This window comes from Dipodomys merriami, unplaced genomic scaffold, assembly GCF_024711535.1.
Source record: "Dipodomys merriami isolate MVZ:Mamm:240054 unplaced genomic scaffold, mDipMer1.0.p SCAF_2, whole genome shotgun sequence".
NCBI lineage: Eukaryota > Metazoa > Chordata > Mammalia > Rodentia > Heteromyidae > Dipodomys > Dipodomys merriami.
The window spans coordinates 38,714,682-38,734,979 of NW_027203381.1; the positions used below are offsets into that span (position 1 = coordinate 38,714,682).

General features: G+C 39.8%; 1 protein-coding gene across 2 annotated transcripts in view; it reads right to left on the reverse strand.

The window, feature by feature from the left end:
* Window positions 1-20,298, reverse strand: part of Ttc39c (tetratricopeptide repeat domain 39C) — a 93,231-nt gene that overhangs the window by 43,828 nt on the left and 29,105 nt on the right. For both annotated transcript variants that reach the window (XM_070029427.1, XM_070029428.1), the window contains exons 2-4: window positions 10,833-10,881; window positions 9,165-9,293; window positions 6,456-6,570 (exon numbers count right to left, since the gene is read on the reverse strand). In XM_070029427.1, coding sequence (XP_069885528.1) covers window positions 6,456-6,570; window positions 9,165-9,293; window positions 10,833-10,881 — 293 coding nt within the window. The remainder of the gene's footprint in view (window positions 1-6,455; window positions 6,571-9,164; window positions 9,294-10,832; window positions 10,882-20,298) is intronic.

The window sequence follows — 20,298 nt, forward strand, 5'->3', positions numbered from 1 at the left end:
AGGAGAAGGAATGCATAAGTCCAAATGTTTTTCTGAAAATCCCTCTACCACCACCTTAAAAAAAAGTAACTCTCACATTTGTCTCCCCTGTATTTTTAGTCCTCCAGAGAAAATTTTCCACTGCTTAGTTTATTCCCAACCACCAAGTAAGGCAACCTGCCAAAAACTAATACAAGAAAATAAAGAGGACAACTTCATTTTGACTTGGTAAGCAATGGCCAATTTATTATCAAAACAATCATTCATGCTAAGTGCAAAAATACAAAGAATCTAAAGTACCTATGTCTGGTGTCAAGTGGGTGGTTTACCCACACCTGGTTGGGATGGCCCTGTTTAGGCTGCTCACTTACTGCCCTCTACTATAGACAGCCAGGGTAAAGAGAAGGCAAAGAACAAGTTACTCCAACCCTGTTTTTTATTTTTTGTTTTTGTTGGTCATGGGTCTTGAACTCTGGGCTTGGGCGCTGTCCTTCAGCTCTTCAGTTCAAGGCGAGCGCTCTACCACTTGAGCCACAGCACCACTTCCAGTTTTCTAGTGGTTTATTGGAGATAAGAATCTCACAGAGTTTCCTGCCCGGGCTGGCTTTGAACAGCGATCCTCAGATCTGAGCCTCCTGAGTAGCTAGAATTACAGGCGTGAGCCATTGGTGCTCAGCTACCTTGTTTTTTTTTGTTTTGTTTTTGTTTTGTTTTTTGTAAATCACTTCTACTATTTGCCCATTAAGTCAGTTTTTCTTGGTAGATCCCTCTTGGAAACACAGACCACAAAAAAGACTTCAAGGATAAGAAGACATGAGATTTAGCATCCTCCTCCTAGCCTTCCACATCCGACTGCTGGCCTTTCTTCTGTGAACAATACATCTATGATCATTTAACACATCGTCACCACATTTGAAGGAAGAGGCTTTCTGTGTAGAACTTTCTGTATGCTGAAGTGCCCTCTTCAAGTGCCTTTCTACATTTACCACTAGGAAGAATGCCTTGAGACTGGACTTCCCAATTACTATGACCCCCTCCAAGGTGGGGGGGTCACATGAATTGGCCTGCTCAAGTCAACACAGCTCTGCAGGTACAGTGCCAAGTCAATCCAGCCCAGCAATGTCTGCAATGAGTGTGCGTCTTCCCAACACACAGAGAACACAGTAACCAAGAGCTGTGCATTGTAGGCCCCTCTGCTGCACCTCTAGAAGGTCAGATGTAAATCATCCCGCCATATAGTTCTCTCTCTGCCCATACAGAAAGCAGGAAATCAAAGGCCATTTGTCCTATCTTATTAGGGCCAGCCGTTAACCTATAGGAAGATGGAAGGAAGACAGGGACCCCCATTCATATGTGAGTGGAAGTCCTTTCTAAGAAGGACATTCATGTTCTAGTATGAAGGTATCCAGTTACACAAAAATTACCTTGAAATGAATTTGTCATTTGAATCTATGGCAGCATGTGACATAGCAATATACCCATTAACCTGTCTGGCTGTAAGGCCTGGTTAATCCTACATCAGAGAGGTCAGCTCAGGCTTGACTTTCTTGTGACAGAGTATGAAAGACAAAAGATGATTCAGTTTCTACCATCAGCCCCCAGTCAGCAGACTTGTAATAGGTTTTCTGTTCCACTTCAATTTCTTCCTTTCCTGAATGGCATCATCTTTCCTTCAGTCCTCCTTTTAATTCACAAAATCTACACACCCACCACGTGCAAGCAAGAGACACCAAATCAAGGTGCAGTGACACAAAAAAGGAAACGGACTTTCATTCTTTTTCTTTTTGGCAGCAGTGAGGCTTGAACTCAAGGTGCTATGCTTGTTAGGCTCGAGCCATGCTCTCAGGCTTTTGTGATTCAGGTTGTTTTTTTGTTTAGATAGGTCTCATGATGATTGCCTGGGGATAGCCCCAGGACTGCATTCTTCCTAATCTATGCTTTCCATATATCTGAGCTTTATAAGCATAAATGAATTCTTCATAGTTTAACAACCACTGGGTGCCTGAAAGGTAAATGAGGCATATTGTTGGCTGTTTTTGTTCACTTGAAACAAATATGGTGCTATTCATAAAGCAAACCACCATGACACAAACTTGAGGAGACATTTATGTCTACAAGAATTTCACTTCCATGTCTTCACCACATTCGGTCATTACAGGGCTTCAGGAAACAAAAACCAGAATGTTTCAAGACATCTACAAGTAACAAAATTAAATAACTGTTTAACATCCAACTGTGAGAAGGCAAAGGCCACAAAGGCAGGCTGAAAAAGCATGTTGATGGTAAAAACAAAACACAACAAGGAAGTGGACCTGTGACTCAAATGGTGGAGCACCAGGCCTTTACCAAAAGAAGCTCAGGAACAGTGCCTAGACCCTGAGTTCAACCCAAAACTGGCAAAAATAGATCAACCAACTGTTATTATTATTATTAAACAGAACTATAGTATAGCACCTATTTAGTAAACACAAAATCATGGGTTCAAATCCAGCAACATAAAATATTAGTTAAAATTAAAATAGGCTGAATGCCAGGCACCAGTGTCTCATGCCTACAATACTAGCTTCTCAAGAGGCTGAGACCAGAAAGATCAAAGTTCAAGACCAGCCCAGGCAGAAAACTGAGCCCCCCTTCTCAATCTAGGGCTGGACACAGTAGCCTGTGCTTGCCTTTCTGAACTCCATGGGAGGCTGAGACTGAGAGGACTGACATTCCAGGGCATTCTGGAAAGAAAACTCTACAAGACTCCATCTCCAGAAAGGGAAGCAAGACACAATGGCACATGCCTGTGATCATAGCCACTAGCCTAAAGTCTGCCTGACTGAGGCTCAGATATGCAGGAAGCAAGACCTTATCTCAAAAAGAACCACTGCAGGGCTGGGAAGGTGGCTCAGTGGTAGAGTGCTTGCCTTGTATGCCTGAGGCCCTGGGTTCGATTCCTCAGCACCACATTAGCAAAAAGAAAAAAGCCAGAAGTGGCGCTGTGGCTCAAGTGGTAGAGTGCTAGCCTTGAGCTGAAGAGCTGAGGGACAGTGCCCCAGGACTGGACTCCCCCCCAAAAAAAGAACCAGTCCAGGAGGCTCATGGCAATGAATTTCATCCTAGTACTGCCAAGAGTAAACAAGAGAAACACACAAATTATTCATAATAAAGCATGATTATGCCCAATAATTTGCTTTATTATGGCCTTCTTGATCTTCCCCAAATTTTCCAGAATATTTAATGATTTACAATATATTACAAAATATCTAATATATTTATAAAATATAATTTAATAAATTACATAATTTAATAAAATTTAAAATATTTAATGATTTAGAAGTGAGTTTGATGACTCAACACTTCATTCAGCCTTTTTTGCTTCCCTGACAATGTGCAACAGTGTACACTCTGTAATTGCTAAGTAAATCAGTGAATGAATAAAAACACATATGCTCCTTTTTTAAAAGTGTGTGTATGTGCATGCACACATACGCATGTTAAGTCCTGGGGCTTGAACTCAGGGCCTGGACACAATCTTTGTACCTTTCTGATCAAGGCTAGCACTCTACCACTTGAAACACAGCTTCACTTCTGGCTTTCTGATGGTTAACTGGAGAGAGGAGTCTCACAAACTTTCCTGCCCACTGGTTTCGAACTATGATCCTCAGATCTCAGTCTCCTGAGTAGCTAAGATTACAAATTGTGAGCCACTAGTGCCTGATTCATTTTTAGAAATTTTTAATATACTTAAACATTTCCCTACATTTGCTTTATCCTCTCCTTAAAAAAAAAAATGAACCCAGCACTGGTTGGTCATACTTGTAATCCTAGCTACTCAGAAGGTTGAAATATGACGATCAAGGTTAAAACTAGCCTGGACAGGGAAGACTAGAAACTCTTATTTCCAATTAGCCACCAAAAAGCCAGTAGTCGAGTTGTGGCCCAAGAGTTGAACCAAAGGACAGCACCCAAGCACTGAGTTTGAATTCCAGTCCCAGCACAAAATATAAAATAGAATAATGAAAATAGGGAAAGGGGTCTCCCTACATTGTGCAGGCTGGCCTTGAATGCCTGGGCTCAAGGGATCCTTCTGCCTCAGCCTTCCATGTAGCTGAGATTCAGGCATATGCCGTCACATCGGGCTAGACTTTTCTCTCAACGTTTTCTTAGCAGCTAAAATTAGCTTCTCGCAAGAGTCTTTGAGCACCAGGAAAAGGTTGCCTTAAAAAAAAAATCAGACTTCCCAGAGCTCCTGTCTTGACCCAAGAACTGTGTCTTCTGTGCTTAGCTCAGCTTGTCTAGCTTCTCCAAAGCTTACACAGGGTAGAGTGATCTCCAATCAGGGATTCCACACCATTCCATTACAGGGAATTCACAGCACCAGGAGCTCTCAATCATGTATGTCAGATATGGAGATTGTAATAAAAAGGTTAAAGGAAAGCAATTAACCAGAGAAATGAAATATGTCACGGGACATATTTTAGAAGAATAGGGGCCAAAAATTATATTGTTAGTCAGGTTCAAAGGGACAAAGTTTACATGTTTTTCCCCCTATGTGGAAGCTAGAATTCGTTTATAAATATATAAATACTTTGGGTGGTATGCAATTATATACAAATGTATTAAGTAAAACACAGTAGATTCAGGGAAAAACAACGTAATTCCTTAGAAAAGTTAAAGTCCAACAAAATAAATACCAGGAAATGGGTACTTGAAAAAAGTGGGATGGGGTTAAGGGGAGAGGGGAAGACAAATGAAGGAAAGAAGGCAGGGGAGAATGAAAAATGTAAAAGTAAGGGCAGGGGTGAATTGGGAGGGGGAGGTGAGAACGTTGAAAGGAGTGACGTTGCTCAAGATATATTGTCGTCAGAAACAGCCTGTGGAATGGTGACGCCTGTGTACAACTACTTAAAGATACAAAAATATTCTTAAAAAAGAAATAGACCTAGCATAATGATCAATACATGCTCTGAAAAAAAAAATCAAAATAAAGTGTTTATACTAGGCCAAAAAAAAGGAGGGGGTCAAGTGTGGTGGCACATGTCTACAATTCCAGCTTCTGGAAGGTAGAGATGAGAAAGATTGCTAGAGCAAAAAATTAGTGAAACCCCTGAGTTGGATCACATACACAATCCCAGCTACGTGTGAGAGGTAAGAGATTCAAGATCAGCCTCAGGCAAAAGCGGGAGACCGAATGTGAAAAATAACTGAAAGCAAAAAAGTTCAAGTGGTAGAATGTCTGCTTAGCAAGCACAGGCCCTGTATTCAAACTTCAATACCACCAAAAAAAGTAAAAATAAATAAGGAGGTCAAAATGAGGTTAAATTCTACTTTTGACTTGAGCCAAATAAAAACAAAGCATATCTCGAGTCAGAGAGGGAGAAGACTATAAGAGGGAGATGGAGGAGGAAGGAAGATAGGCTGAGCACCATGGCTCACTCTTGTAATACTAGCTCCTCAGGAGGCTGAGGACTGTGGTTCAAACCCAGCTTGGGCAGGGAAGTCTGTGAGACTCTTACCTCAAATTAACCACCAAAAAGCCAGAATGGAGCTCTGGCTCAAGTGGCAAAGCACCAGCCTTGAGTGAAAAAACTCAGGGACAGTGTCTAGGCCCTGAGTTCAAGCCCCAGAATGAGAACAGAGAAAGAAAGAGGAAAGAAAAAAAAAAAGAGAGGGAGGGAGAGAGGGAGGAAGAGAGGGAGGGAGGAAGAAAACTACTAGTTCTTATTTAGCAGATATATAACCATCTTCACTTACTATTTGGAGAAAATGCTTTTTTGAATTAAAATTGACTGATTTCTACTCTGAATTTTCTTTTTCTTTTTGTTTTTTTTCCAAGTAAATCCTGTCTAGTGAAGTGGTAGGCTGAGACACAAGAGCCACATGGGGACACATCGGGTAGATTCTAGACATGTTCTTACTCTCTTCAGCTCAGATTTAGTGTCTGTTTCACTCAAGAAATGAAAGCTATGAGAGCCTGGAAAACACCTAGGACAATTAGTTGACATTCTTCTCTAAAGGTTGTTCCAGTGCCAGTCATACGAGTCCATTAGGAAATATTTAATCATCTTAAATGATTTCCTAATATATTTTGGAAACACATACTGAAGGCACGCACCACTTTAGTAATGATTTCCTGAAAAGCTTAAACTTCAGCCACTTGGACTTCACTTTGAAGATAACTATCAAAAGTTGATTCTCATGAAGAAAAAGTATGATACATCTACCTACATATAAAAAGCACTAGTAATTTTCTATGTAAAACAGAATTATTATCTTGAGACAAGAAGGTTAAAGACAGGCCGTGGGACAACTACTTTGCAAAATACTCTAAGCTCTTGATGTTTCAGTTTCCCAAGTTATAAAATTAGTATAAAATTAGTATAATTCCCCAAATTGGTGCCACATGAGAACTTTTTTGAAAAAGGGGGAAAAAATGTTAGTGATGTGTCCACTGAATGGCAAATGTTACTAAAAATAACACTCTAGCATACCTGACAATTCTTGTTTTACAAATGACAGCACAGCCAGGTAAACTTGACAGTCAGCTATGATGATCTGCCTCTGCAGTCGGTCAACCATAGAGGGGGCAGATTTTCGAGCATCAACCTGTGTAGTAGGAAGCAAATATTATACCAATAATGTACACACCCTCCAAATGATCACTGCTTCATGATACAAAATAGTTTCCCACAGGACATGGGAAATGTGGCAGTCAATGAATGCCAAGATCAAACTTACCTAGACGCTGAGTAGCCATACTCTCTTCAGTTCTAGGTTGGCTGACAGTACGATGCTAAAAGACACTATCATTCAAAGACAATACTCTAATAAAACTGAAGGTATGGGCAACATAAACTTTAATAGAGATTTATAGATATGTGAGTTCTTATTGATCCAGAGTCAAAGTCATCAAAGATACAATATATTCTTTAGCAGGCCTGAGAAGCGGCTGAACTGCTGGTGTCTTCAGGCATGTTATGAGCATGCTTTCATGCATGTGATGGAGAAGTTGGAGCTGTAAACTGAAGACATATACACTAAAGAGAAAATGCCTTGGAATTAAACTTTATCTTTGAATAAATCACAATCCATATTTGACATTTAACTCACATAAATAAGCAGAAAGTCATGATCATCATCTTGAAAAAAATGTTGGCCTTTCATGAAGAATGTTTTCCAGATGAATAAAAAAATCACTTTGGCAGAGAGCACTGTATTTTTTATTGCCTCTTTGTTTGTTTGTTCTAGTGGCATACTGGGGTTTGAACTCATGGCCTCACACTTGCTAGACAGGGACTGTACCATTTGAACCACTTGTTTTGTTTTTAAGATAGGGCCTTGTTATGCAGCCTGGACCTTAAACTCTCAATCTCGTCCATGCCTAATGTGTGCTGGAATAATAGGAGCGCTCCATCACAACTGGGCATTGCATTCTTATTACAAGGTAAACTTAAATGAAAGAAGTTAAATAGCTTTCACAATAAGGAATGGTATGACTTTTGCAAATATGCTAAGCGTAGACACAGTACACATGGTAGAGTAAGACATTTCACTCTCTTCTTGATTTCATATAACCATTATGGTTACTGTTGATCCATGTCTGGCCCTAAAAATCACTTTCCTGTTAGTTCAGGTGAAATGTCTATCTATTTATGGTTCTGTTTCTTTAGTCTAAAAACAGCTATGGTACTGATTGTTAAGGGGGCTAATGAGGTCTTGCATTTGAAAATACTTTATAAATTACAGGGACCATTTCAAATAATTATTAACTTCTGTGCCTAGTGCAGTAGTAGAAGCTGCAGACAGATTTGTAAATCAGCTTAGAGCTAATAAGGAAATACAAACCTTACTGCCATGTAATACTTAGTGCTCCCAAAGGTAAACTACAGGCAACTACGAGAACATGTAAGAGACACATTCAGCAAGGCTGGAGCCTCAGCAAAAGTTCTTGGGGAAAATCTAGGAAGGACTAAAAAATGAGTAGGAGACTGGCTGAACAGTGGTAATTCTACTATTGAAGAGTCTCAGATTTGATAATAGTGGTCTAAAGCCAGCCTGGGCAGAAAAATCTGAGAGATTCTTCTGTATGATTAACCAGCAAAAAGCTAGAAGTATAGTGTAAGTAGTAAAGCACCATCCATGAGCAAAAACGTCAAGCAAGAGCAAGAGGCCCGTATTGGCACAAAAAGAAAAGTAAGTAGGTAGCAGGTAAAAAAGAATGCTGTAGCTTCTGTTTCATTACTACATCAGTGTCTGAAAATAACCAATGCCAAAATTGGCTGCAGGTGTAGCTCAGTGGCAGCACACCTGCCCAGCAAGATCAAGCTCTGAGTTCAAACTGGCCCAAGTGCTGGCTGGTCATTGAGTAAACATTGTGTCTGAACAAAGAAGAAGCAAAGACAACTCCTGGCACTTCTGGAGCATCAGGAGACAGTTATTTGTGGCCCATCAGTGGATTCTCTATGAGGGGAAGGGGGGACGCAGCAGCTGTTCCATGAGCAAAAGAGGGGAGGCCATCGATGGCTATTTCACAGGAAAGGGAGACAGGAACAAGAACAGCTTGAAGACTGTACCTAACAAACTGGCTTGTCAGTTACATCTGTGAGACCCCTGGGCATCTCAAGAAATGTCAAGGTAAGACTGTGCACTCTCTATAGTCTAGAAGCTTTGGACAGAACAGTGAAGTCAAAAATTTTAAAAGGTGGATGATGATCTGAGAAATTTTTTTATAATTAGATCAACGATTAGTTCCACAAGTATGCTCCAGGGTGACTGTTTCATTGTTCTTCAGCTCCCATCACAGAATGTTAATTATATATCTGAAATGCTCATGACAAGAACCCCTGGCCACAGGGAGCATGATGGAAGATCATTCTAGCTTTAATTTTTTTTTTATTTATTTTTTTATTTTTATTTTATTTTTTTTTATTTTTTTTTTGGTCGGTAGTGGGACTTGAACTCTGGGCCTGGGCGCTGTCCCTCAGCTCTTCAGCTCAAGGCGAGCGCTCTACCACTTGAGCTACAGCGCCACTTCCTGGAAGATCATTCTAAAACACCAGGAGAATTGGGCATTTCTGCTTTTGCTGCTTTGAGAGAAACATATAGTCTTTGTTTCTCAACCTACTCTACGTACCAAAAGCCAAGCTAATGAATGGTGGTGTGAGGCAGTGGCTCAGCAAGTCCAAGGCCAAACTACTTACATTCTTCTTAATCTTGTTCTTGATTGTTTCAATGACTCCAGCCTCTTCACTTTCACACAGCTTCTCTGTAGTTTTTAAGTCATCACATGCCAACTGCATTTTTTCTTCTTCAAATGTCATCATGGCATTCTTCCAAGAAACAAGGCAAACATGAATGAACCGGTAAGTGACTGAAACCTTTGACCAATTAATTGCAACAAAATTCCCAACTAGAAAGTTAACTTCAATGGTGGGTTGAAAGTCAAAAGCATCAGTTACAGTATACTCAAAGAAATTACCATCTCAATATGAAACAAGAATATATTTCAATTATATCAGCAAGTAAAAACACAGTAACAAGTGTTGTATGCTGTTTTGTGAATATTAAGGTTATTAATAAAAATTCTGCATCAATTCTGACAGGTCTGCTTAATTCAGTTTTAAATAATAATTCACCCATAGGTACAATTCTGGCTCCATCAAGTACTGCTAGTATAGGGGCTCCAGGAAAACCACAACTCTTCTCACGTGGGATTACTTCTATGGGACTCAATTTCTATTGTCCAAAATTAAAATTTCCACTAACATCTTGTTTCTAGGCACTAGATCCTGTCAGCTTTTGTCCTGGTAGTTGGGTAGACATCCTTAAATGTCACCTGAGCATCTGTGAGTTGTACCTAGTACAAATGAGGTTTCTTGAAACCTCAACCCTTCCATAACCTCTCTTTCTACCCCTCCTCACTACCAGACACCTTTGGTCTGTCCTCCTGACAGACAGTAGTCACTTGGATTTTAGTGTTATAAAGCCTTTCCAAGAACCATTTTTCCTGTTATATGGAACTATACACAATGTTGGGGGGGAAAAGTGGGCCTTAAAATTTTTGTTGCCTTATCTGCAAAGAAGAAGAAATAAGCAGCTTCAACGAAAACCCCTCGCACTTCAGATCACCCCGGTGCTAGGCTGGGCACAACATGTTCATTGGCTGGTTCTGTCCTAAATCTCAAATATAAATGCTTTTTCCCTTTCAGCTTCTACTCAATAATTTTTTCCCATTGTTTATTTCTATAATCAATTTTTAAATGATGTAAGATAAGTGCTTCTGGAAAATGAAAGCATGCAATTTTCTACATTTCTACTTGACATTAAAAAACACAACTAAACCTAGCCCGCAATGGTCAAATACTAGTATTTGGAAATGAAATACTAACCAACTAACTTTGGCTTGGTTTAACTTGTCTCCTAGATACAGTTACTTAGTAACTTTCAAGCAAGCCTTGATTAACAATAGTTTTTTAAATATAATTTTATTGTTATTATTAAGATGTTGCACAGAGGGATTGCTATTTCAGAAGCCATATAGGAAGTATAATTCTTTTTGGACATTATCACCTCTTTCTTCACCATCTCCCAGTTTCCCCCTCCTGTCCCTGACCACAAGTTGCACAGTTCGTTTTCCACATAGTGTATTGCAGTTTTAACTTTTTAAACTTCTTGCAGTCATTTTTATTCCAAAAAGATAACATGTAATTATCTTATTTGTAAAGTTCAGAAAAAGAGTTTTATCTCCTAGCACTGGTTAATGGGGTAAAAACTTCAATTCTGAACACCAAACGATTTTTTTCTACAATATGCTTATAACAGCTGGTAAACAGTAACAGGTATTTTCTTTTCTTTTGAAATATACTTACCAAAAAACTGACAAAGCTGGCTCCAAAACTCATTAAAGGGCTATGATTTCTGTTAAGGAAAGAAAATTATTTTAATTATAAACTTTTATTTTAAACATAATCCTATTAATTAGGTCATGGGGGAATTAAATTACTATAAGAAAAAAAGTTAAAGAAACAAGATGGTTCATTTTTTTTTTTCTGTAGCTGCCCCTGATTCTTCAAAGCAAAGCAGAACACAGGTCAAATATGAACAAGGATTGCCCTAGTAAACGCTGTGTGTGCGTGTATGTGTGTATGTGTGCGTGCCTGTCTGGGCCTTGAACTCAGGGCCTGCTCACTATTTCTGAGTTTTCTGCTCAAGGCTAGATCTCTACCACTTGAGTCACAGTGGTAGAGTGACTTGGTTAACTGAGATAAGAGTCTCACGTACTTTCCTGTCTGGCTAGCTTTGAACTTCAATCTTCAGATCTCAGCCTCCTGAGTAGCTAGGATTCTAGGCACGTGCCACCAGCACCTGGCATAAACTTTATAATTGTAGCTCTTTAACTTAAAAGGTTAACAGTAAATATAAAGATAGGAGAAACAATCTCACATTCTCAAACTTGGCCAAAAGCAGGTGGTTTGTATTATTCTATTTTAGTCTAGTCCATTCACACTGTCATCCTACTCAAGGCCTTACAGTTGCTAGACCAGTGCTCTTATCATTTGAGGCATGCTCCCAGCCCTTTTGCTTTTAGCTCATTGTTCAGACAGGGTCTCATGCTTTTTTCCTTGGCCAGCTTCAAACTCCAATCCTTGTAGGTTGCTGAGAGTATATGTAAATACCAGCAGGCCCCACTTATTTTCATCAGGTAGTATCTCACTTTTGTACAGGTTGGTCTCAAACCCTGCTTCATCTCAGCTTCCTGAGTATCTAGGATTAGAGGCATATAGTACCATGTTTGAATTTATTCAGTCTCACAAAACTTGTGCAAAACCTTTCATACATAAAATTAGTATGGTTTCCAGGATGTATCATAGGGTTTTACCACTAAGCTTCACCTCAAAAGCCACCAAGAATTAAATGAATGCCTCCCTATGATCCAGCCATTCCCACCACAGCACAGTCACTACCCAGTTTTATAGTCAACCCACGATCAGACCAGACCAAACCAACACTAAGCAAACTTTGAAAGGATGAACAAAGGCAGCAGAGGTACTTACTAGACATTATGTTGAAAATGAATCATACAACTTGTATGTGGGGATGGAGGAAAACAGTGGGGGAGAGCAAGGGAAAGGGGAACATTGTCCAAAAAGAAACGTACACTTTACCTGACTTACATAACTGTAATCTCTCCATAGATCACCTTTTAAAATTTAAGCTTCATGTGATGTACAGAGGGATTACAGTTACATAAGTCAGATAATGAGTACACTTCTTTTTGAATAGTTACCCCGCCCTCATTTGCTTTTGCTTTTTCCCCTCCTGACCTTTATAACAATAAAAAAATCACAAGAATACAAATTTGTTTAAATTTTTAAAAATGCAAGGTTAAGATCTCTATAAATCTTAGTAAAAAGAAAAAAAGCTGTCATTGCCTTCTTAATTGAAAAACATCACTAATTATTTTAAAATATATGGTCATTATTTTTTTAAGTGTGTAGTGATTTAGTCAATCCCCCACTAGAAATTTAGATTGTGTGAAAAATGTATGTACAGTGTAAGGAGAAGAAAGAATGTGATCCTCTATGTACACATATACACACACATGTAGGCTTGATAGACATATGGAAGATACATTTTTTGCACGCATTATCAAATCTATTGCCGAGGTAAGCTGCTGAAGGTAGTATCAGTCTTTTGCTCCTGAGAGTAGTGGAGGAAGGGTGGGGTCAGAGGGGACTGAGATTGGTTTAATTTCTAATGCTAACCTTATGCCATGATTTTTTTCACCAACTTTGAGTAGGTTAGTACCTACCCAAATTCTACAGTTATTAACAGTTTACCCAACATAATAGGATACTTGGAGCAACAAGAAAAAAAATAGGAGGGTGCACTCAATGGGCAAGAATCCCAAACTAACGCTCAAACCCCAAATCTCAGTGGACAGCACACTGCTGTGGAAGTCTACCATGAACACATCATGTTTTCATTCCACCGTGCACTGCTGCGGCCTAATGTCACTGGCTCCCATGTCCCACACCCAGTGCCTTTCACACAGCAGGTGATCACAGGCAGGAATTCCTGAAGGAGGAAGTGACAGACCCACCATCTAGGACCAGAGCTTCCCCTGGCCTGCAGGGGCAAGGAGATGAAGCAGAACCTGGGGCCTACTGCTGCTACTTTTGCTTCTGGTTCTTGACTAAAATTAGCTTGCTGAGAGGATGGCACTTAATTATTCATGGTTCCCAGCCTTGCCCTTATTACTTCACATGCCATCTTATCATTTAAGTGTAGAACCCAATGTACACAATTCGTTCTGGCTGCTGGGAGGGTGGGATATTGTCTGTTTTTGCTCGCTTGGTTCACTTGGGATTTTAGCTGAACATAGTTCAGGTGATCGTATGGTTAACTCACTGCATCTTAGTTTTGGCACACAGGTGTGTTTCCACACCTGTGGAGGTTTTAGAGGTTGGAAAAGGTTCCCAAAGAGTATGAGGAAGATTACTGAAAACCAATACTAGGGAAAGGAGAAGGAGCAGGTGCCTGGCTTATCGCAGGAGCCTACAATGAAGGACAACCCACAGCATTTGTTTAAAAGATTGATACTTATAAGGTAAGGGAAGGAGGGAGCAGGAAAGAAACAAAGGTGCAGCTTTAGTAAAATTGACTTCACAGGTCTTTGTAGATTTGACTTTGCAACCATGTGTCATACATATTGATAATACTAAATCAAATGTTAACATACAACCCCTAAAAACCCAAAGTAAAACAAATTCAATGTAGATCTAAGTTGGAAGCATAACCACACAGGATAGAGCTATTCCAAGTGAAGGTAAAGTGTCCTAACAGAACCCTCGTATGAAATATCCTTAAAAAACAGACCCCAAGAGATGTCCTGTCAATCTTAATCGTCTTCAGTAACCATACTCTTACTGGACAAGTGAGTGTTGTTACGTTGCTGAGTGTGTGACTTGTAATAAGTATACTGAGACCCAAGACTGTAAGCATAGGAAATGGGACGAAACTAATTTAAAATCCAGAATACAAATAAAAAGAATAGGCACAAGCAATACTGTACTTTATTTATTTGGTGCCAGTCCTGTGGCTTGAACGCAGGGCCTGGCTCTTGTCCCTGACTGTCTTTGCTCAAGGCTAGAGCTTTATTACTTGAGCCACAGCCCCACTTCTCGCTTTTTAATGGCTAATTGGAGATAAATAGTCTCAATGACCTTTTTCTCTCTAGTCTGGCTTCCAATTGTGAATCTCAGATCTCAGCCTCTTGAGTAGCTAGAATTACAGGTATGAGCCACCATCATTTGGCCTAACACATTATGCTTTTAATATTTAAAAATATACACATTTCCTAGCTCATTCACTGAAAAGACCTAGAAACAATGGTCACTCCATAGCACTAGACTTTCCTAACAATCCCTCGCTAAATGTATTAAGGAAGAGATCCCAGCTCCTCCAAGAAATGGCTTACTCCAAGCCAGGGACAAGAAATGTCCAAGAAGAGCCTGAAATATTGTTACATCAGAAAGAAAAAAAAATTAGAGTCTTAAAGAAGTTTACATTAGCCAAAGATGGAATCGTGTGATTACCCCAAGGGCCAAAACTGCAACAGATGGAAAGACCAAATAAGCTTAAACCAAGCATTCATAGTAATACTTTTCATTTTAAAAACCTCACCAGTTGTGAGTAGACAATGCCATGGAACCCACTCATTATGTAGAGAACAGATTCTAAAAGGGAAGATGGTACTTAACCTGCCTTTTATCTATGAACTCAAAGGAACCAACAGGTTAGGGGGAGAGAAGGGTTTCTCTACAGAAGCAGGAAATGACAGAATTGGAGTTACCATTATTTTGCAGCTTCCTGATGAACTGATGGGTACTAGAAATTATTCTATAGAGACATGGATGGAAAACACCCATCCGATGGCTACCACAGTGACAAAATCAGCAAAGTCCATGTATGGGTAATTCTATGGCACAGAGTTCTAAGTTAAAGGGAATAAGAGAGACTGAGGGAGGACCTCTAAAATAAGACACATCAAACCATAGAAACAGTAACATTCAATAACAAACATTCAATAACATATGTACACACACACAACACCCATTTAGATATGCATATATGCAACCATTAGAGAACTGGACTTACAAGTTAGCATTCATAGTAGCACTAAAATATATAGTGCTAATAATAATTATTATAGTAATAGCAATAATAATGCTTGGTTGTGGGATTGTCCTGTACCTCACAGGATGCTGAGATTGGCCATGACTTAGTTATTATTGAGGGTTCTCTGACTGGAACATTAGAATTCATTAAGCTATTTTATCTGTCTAGAAGGCATGCTACAGTTTGGATGTGGTTGGCCTTCCAAAGGTCCACATGTTCTAAGCTTGGTCCTCAGTGTGGTGAAGTAGCGGCTAGGCCTCTGGGCAGGGTGGGGGGTGGGGCTAGGTCAATGGGACACCAGTTCTTGAGAAGTATTATGGTATTCTCGTGGAATCTGGTTAGTTTATGTGGGATCCTGGTTGGTTTCTGCCAAGAATTGTTACAGAAGTCTGACCCAGCCTTACTCAGTTGCAGTCTGCAACCTGCCCAGTCAAATAATCACTTATTCCTGCCACAGCCATCTTCACACTGTGAGGAAGTCAACATGGCCTCACCAGACCCGAGTTTCTGCCAACCACAATCCCCTGAATCCCTAAACTGAGTTTTAAGAGTTAGCTTGTCTTGGTTATTTCAAGTGAATAAAAGTTTCCAAAATAAAAACCTAAAAAAAAAATCACAAATAAATATATTCTCTAAGAGAGAATGATGGAAGAGATGACATTGGTCAAAACACATTATACTCATAAATTAACAAGCTGAAATGTAGCCCCATTGTATAGCTACTGAAGATATTTTCTAAATATTCCCCAAGAGATCAGGTATTCTTTGGAAATCTGTTAATGAAGAGACTTCTATGTATGTATGTGTGTATGTATGTATGTATGTATGTACATATGTATGTATACATGTGTGCCAATACTGAGGCTTGAGCTCAGGGTCTGGGTGCTGCCTCAGCTTTTTCACTCAGACTGGTGCTCTACCACGTGTGCTACACTTCCACTTCTGGCTTTTTGATGAATAACTGGAAATAAAAATCTCAAAAACTTTCCTGTCCAGGCTGGCTTCAAACTGTAATCCTAAAATTTCAGCCCCCTGAGTAGCTAGAGTTACAGGCATGAGTCATTGGCATCGGTCCAGGAGGCTTGTCATCATTGCCATATTTGGCTTTGTGAAAATGAACCATCAATAATACAGAGTCTCTACATTTTGTTCACTCTGAGTCGCCGAAATACAGAAAACCTGTTGAGAATATAAGGATTTTATCATTTATTCCTACATTTATACCAATAATGCCATGGAAAGGTTTTAAGTTTCTCCAGTATAGTCTAAATTAGACTGAAGATTTACTGTGCTGAAATACACTGTAAGGGAATGTATGCCTTTAATTCGTTTTATTAATAATTTTAATTTTATTGTCAAGGTGACATACAGAGGGGTTACAGTTACATAAGCAATAAGTACATTTCTTGTCACACTTGTTACCCCTTCCCTTTTCTCCCACTTTCCCCCCAATCTCTCCCACCCCCAAATTGTACAATTACTTCCAACATATACCTTTATTCTTGAGGGAACAATATTTCTCCACCAGATAACTGAGCATAATTAAGACAGTCCCTCACTGAAGACACTTACTTTTTTCAAATGCAATTCTATCACAAGTGGTAGTCAACAGCTAGAAAGTTATGAGTGTTTATTTACTTTTTCTGAAAATATTTTGGGCTTATATGGAGTTTTTAGAAAAACATTCTCCAACATGATTTTTCTCTCCTCCAAAGGTGTGAAGAATACAGGTCCTGTGCATTCCCGGGGGTCACCTGACCCTGGCCATCATCTGCTCTCTCCCTATAGGTATGAGAGCTCACATCTGAAGATTGAAGAAAAAAAATAAAGTCACCCCTGCTGCTCTTAACAGAAGCTCTGTCTTTTCTGTGACCCACATGTCTTAAAAATCATAGCCACAAAGAACCACTGGAGTTAACATCATATAATTAATTTAAAAAGGCAGTCAGTATGGGAACACTCCTCCAGGATGCCTGACCCAGCGGTCAAAAACAGATTCTTCTAGCAGGACAAGAGATGGCCTCTGTTCTGCTTGGTACTCTCAGAAATTACCTTCAATAAGACTGCTTCAGTCTTTTACTTTTCTTTCTGTAAACAGAGTAAGAAAGCAGCTATGTGCAAGAAGCCATCTATCGTAACATTATCCAGAAGGGAAACACTGAGTCTTAATAAACTACACAGGGGAAAAGCTTCATGACCTTGGCAATCTTTCAAACCTATGACACCAAAAGCACAGGGGATAAAAGTACAAACAGATAAGCTGTACAATAAGATTTAAAACATCTACATATCATAGGACACAATCTGTGTATCACAGACACAGTCAACAAACTTGAAAGGCAACTGGCCTATGGAATAAGAGAAATTATTTGAAAATCTGGTAAAAGTTGATACCCAGAATTCCCAACAATTCCACAACAACAACAACAAATTTTAAAACAGGTAACCCTGACATTTCCCCAAAGATACACAAATAACCAATTTACATTAGGGCAGATACTAACATCACTAATCACAGGAAATGCAGATCAAGACCACCATGGGCCAGCCACTAGGATGGCCACTGACAAAATAACCAAAAGTAGCAGGTGCTGCCCATGTAATTGTAACCCCTCTGTATGGTATTTTCACAATTAAAAAAAAAAAAGGTTAGCTTAAAATATACTTGGAAAAAAATGAATAATAGTACCATAGTACCATATGGTACCATAAATCACAATGGCCAAAAGATAAAGGCAGGCCAGCATCTATAGCCATACAAAGGAATACTATTCTGCTTTTTTTTTGGTCGGTCATGGGGATTGAACTCTGGGCTTGGGCACTATCCCTGAGCTCTTCAGCTCAAGGCAATCATTCTACCGCTTGAGCCACAGTGCCACTTCCGGTTTTCTGGTAGTTTACACCGGCGCCTACCCTATTCTGCTTTAAAAAGGAAGGAAATGGATGAATTTGGAGGACATAACCAAAGTAAAATATGCCAGTTTTAAAAAGACAAATACACTATGATTCCATTTACATAAGGTAGGCAAAATCACAGTCATGGAAAGTAGAATAGCTGGAGCTGGGATGGGGGGGGAGGACTGGGGAGTTGTTTAATGAGAATAAAAGTTTAGTTTTACAAGATGAAAAATTCTGGAGGTTGCTTGCAGAATACTGTCAATGCTCTTGCCACCAACCCATAAACTTTATGCTACAGAAACATAATAACACAGCTACATGTTATAGCAGGAGTTTAAAATTTTCTTCATGGAAAAACCTTTCCTAGATGGAATGAATGCTTCATAAAATAACCAGATGGGATATTGGGATTTAAAAGTATTTTTAGTAGAATCGGATACACGAACACAAGTTCTGTGAATACTTCTGCAACACACAGGTGGCAATGAAAGTCGACAATAAGGTGAAGGATGTGTTCTTCCATGCAAAGGGCACTGTGTGGGGTGGACTGCTTCAATAGCCTCCAGCATCAATATCAGTGTGGACACTCTCCCCTCATTTACCATCCTTTAATGCACCACTTGAGTCAAGCCCTGTTCCAAATACCCCTCGTGACTTAGCTGTTATTACCATACAAGTTCCCAGCAGAATATATCATCCAGTCAACCAGGCAGGGTAATGAGAAGATTCAACAGCCAAATAGCTAAATTCCACTGCCGTCGAAGTGAACTGTTCACTTTGTGGCAAGATGAGGCCCAAATGTGCCCAGGCTATCAAAGAACTGGACACAAAAGAAGAGAAAAGGCACAATGTCAGATCACTCCCTATACTCCCACCCCCACCCCCCCAAAAAAACTAGAGGAAATGATTTGGGAACGGCTTCTTATATTATCCATGTACATAGTATAAGATTTGGGGCCAAGTACTGTGCTGCATGCCTGTAATCTTATCTCCTTGGAAGGGTGAGGTAAATGAATTACAATCCAAGACCAGCCCAGGCAAAAACACAAGACTCTATCTAAAAAGAAGAGTAAAAGTACTGCCCAGGGGAGGGAGGGAAGGGAGTTCCAGTGGTAGAATGCTTGATTAGCAAACTTGAGGCCCTGGGATCACCTCCCATACCCCTCAAAATAATCGATTTTATATGCCCTCAAGATAAAAAGGCAATTAAGTCATCAAATAGAACCATACATTTCGTCACTGAAGTAACATTCCCTCTCTTCTCCTCTTCCCCTCTCTTTGGTAGTACTGAGGTTTCAGGGTCTCATTCGTTCAAGCAAGCACTCTCCTGCTGCATCATGCCTCTAGCCCAACCATCCTGTTCTTAAATACAGTTTTTCCCACTTCTGATAGTGAAATCTTCCCTCTACCTAGTTGACTCTAACCTACTCTGCTAAGAAAAATAATGAAGGGCTCTATAATAACAAATTTGATGAAGTCAGAGTTAAAAGCTAATTATGCATATGTTCTCTGACCATGCTTGTGCAAGTCCAAACTAAACAAAACCCTGAAACTGCTCAATTTCACAGGACTCTGAGGGTCTGACTTAGCTGGCACTGTGGTTTCTGGCCTGATTTGTACTGTTCTGTATTTTAAGTTCCCCAACTTCAGTACACTATGGGCACAATCAGCAGACAAGATTACTTGGAGTGGGAGCTGGTGGCTCACGCCTGTAATCCTAGCTACTCGGGAGGCTAAAATCTAAGGATCATGGTTCAAAGCCAGCCCGGGTAGGAAAGTCTGTGAGACTATCTTCAATAAAACCACTAGAAAATTACAAGTGGCACTGTAGCTCAAGCGACAGAGTGCTCACCTTAGCTGAAGAGTGCAGGGACAGCGCCCAAACCCAGAAGTCAAGCCCCACGACTGACAAAAAAAAAAAAAAAAAAAAAAGATTACTTGGGTGTTCTATGTTTACAAATACATTGAAGTTACTTTCTGGCACCACTGAGTTATGGGGAAGTGTTACAGTGAGCTGCTTGGAGGCTTCAGCCTTAACCTGAAGGGAGGAATATCTGGGCTGCTTTTGCCAAAGAGCAAAGATGCCCTTACTACCACACACTTGTTAATGACACTGATGGCCTTATCTCTATTTTTATTATGAAAACACAAAAACAATATCTCCTTCAGGCAGTGCTCATCCAATGAACAATTGGTTTTGTTTGGTTTTTTAAAAGACATTTACCACAGGCAATAAAGGAGAAGGTGCTTTGGAAG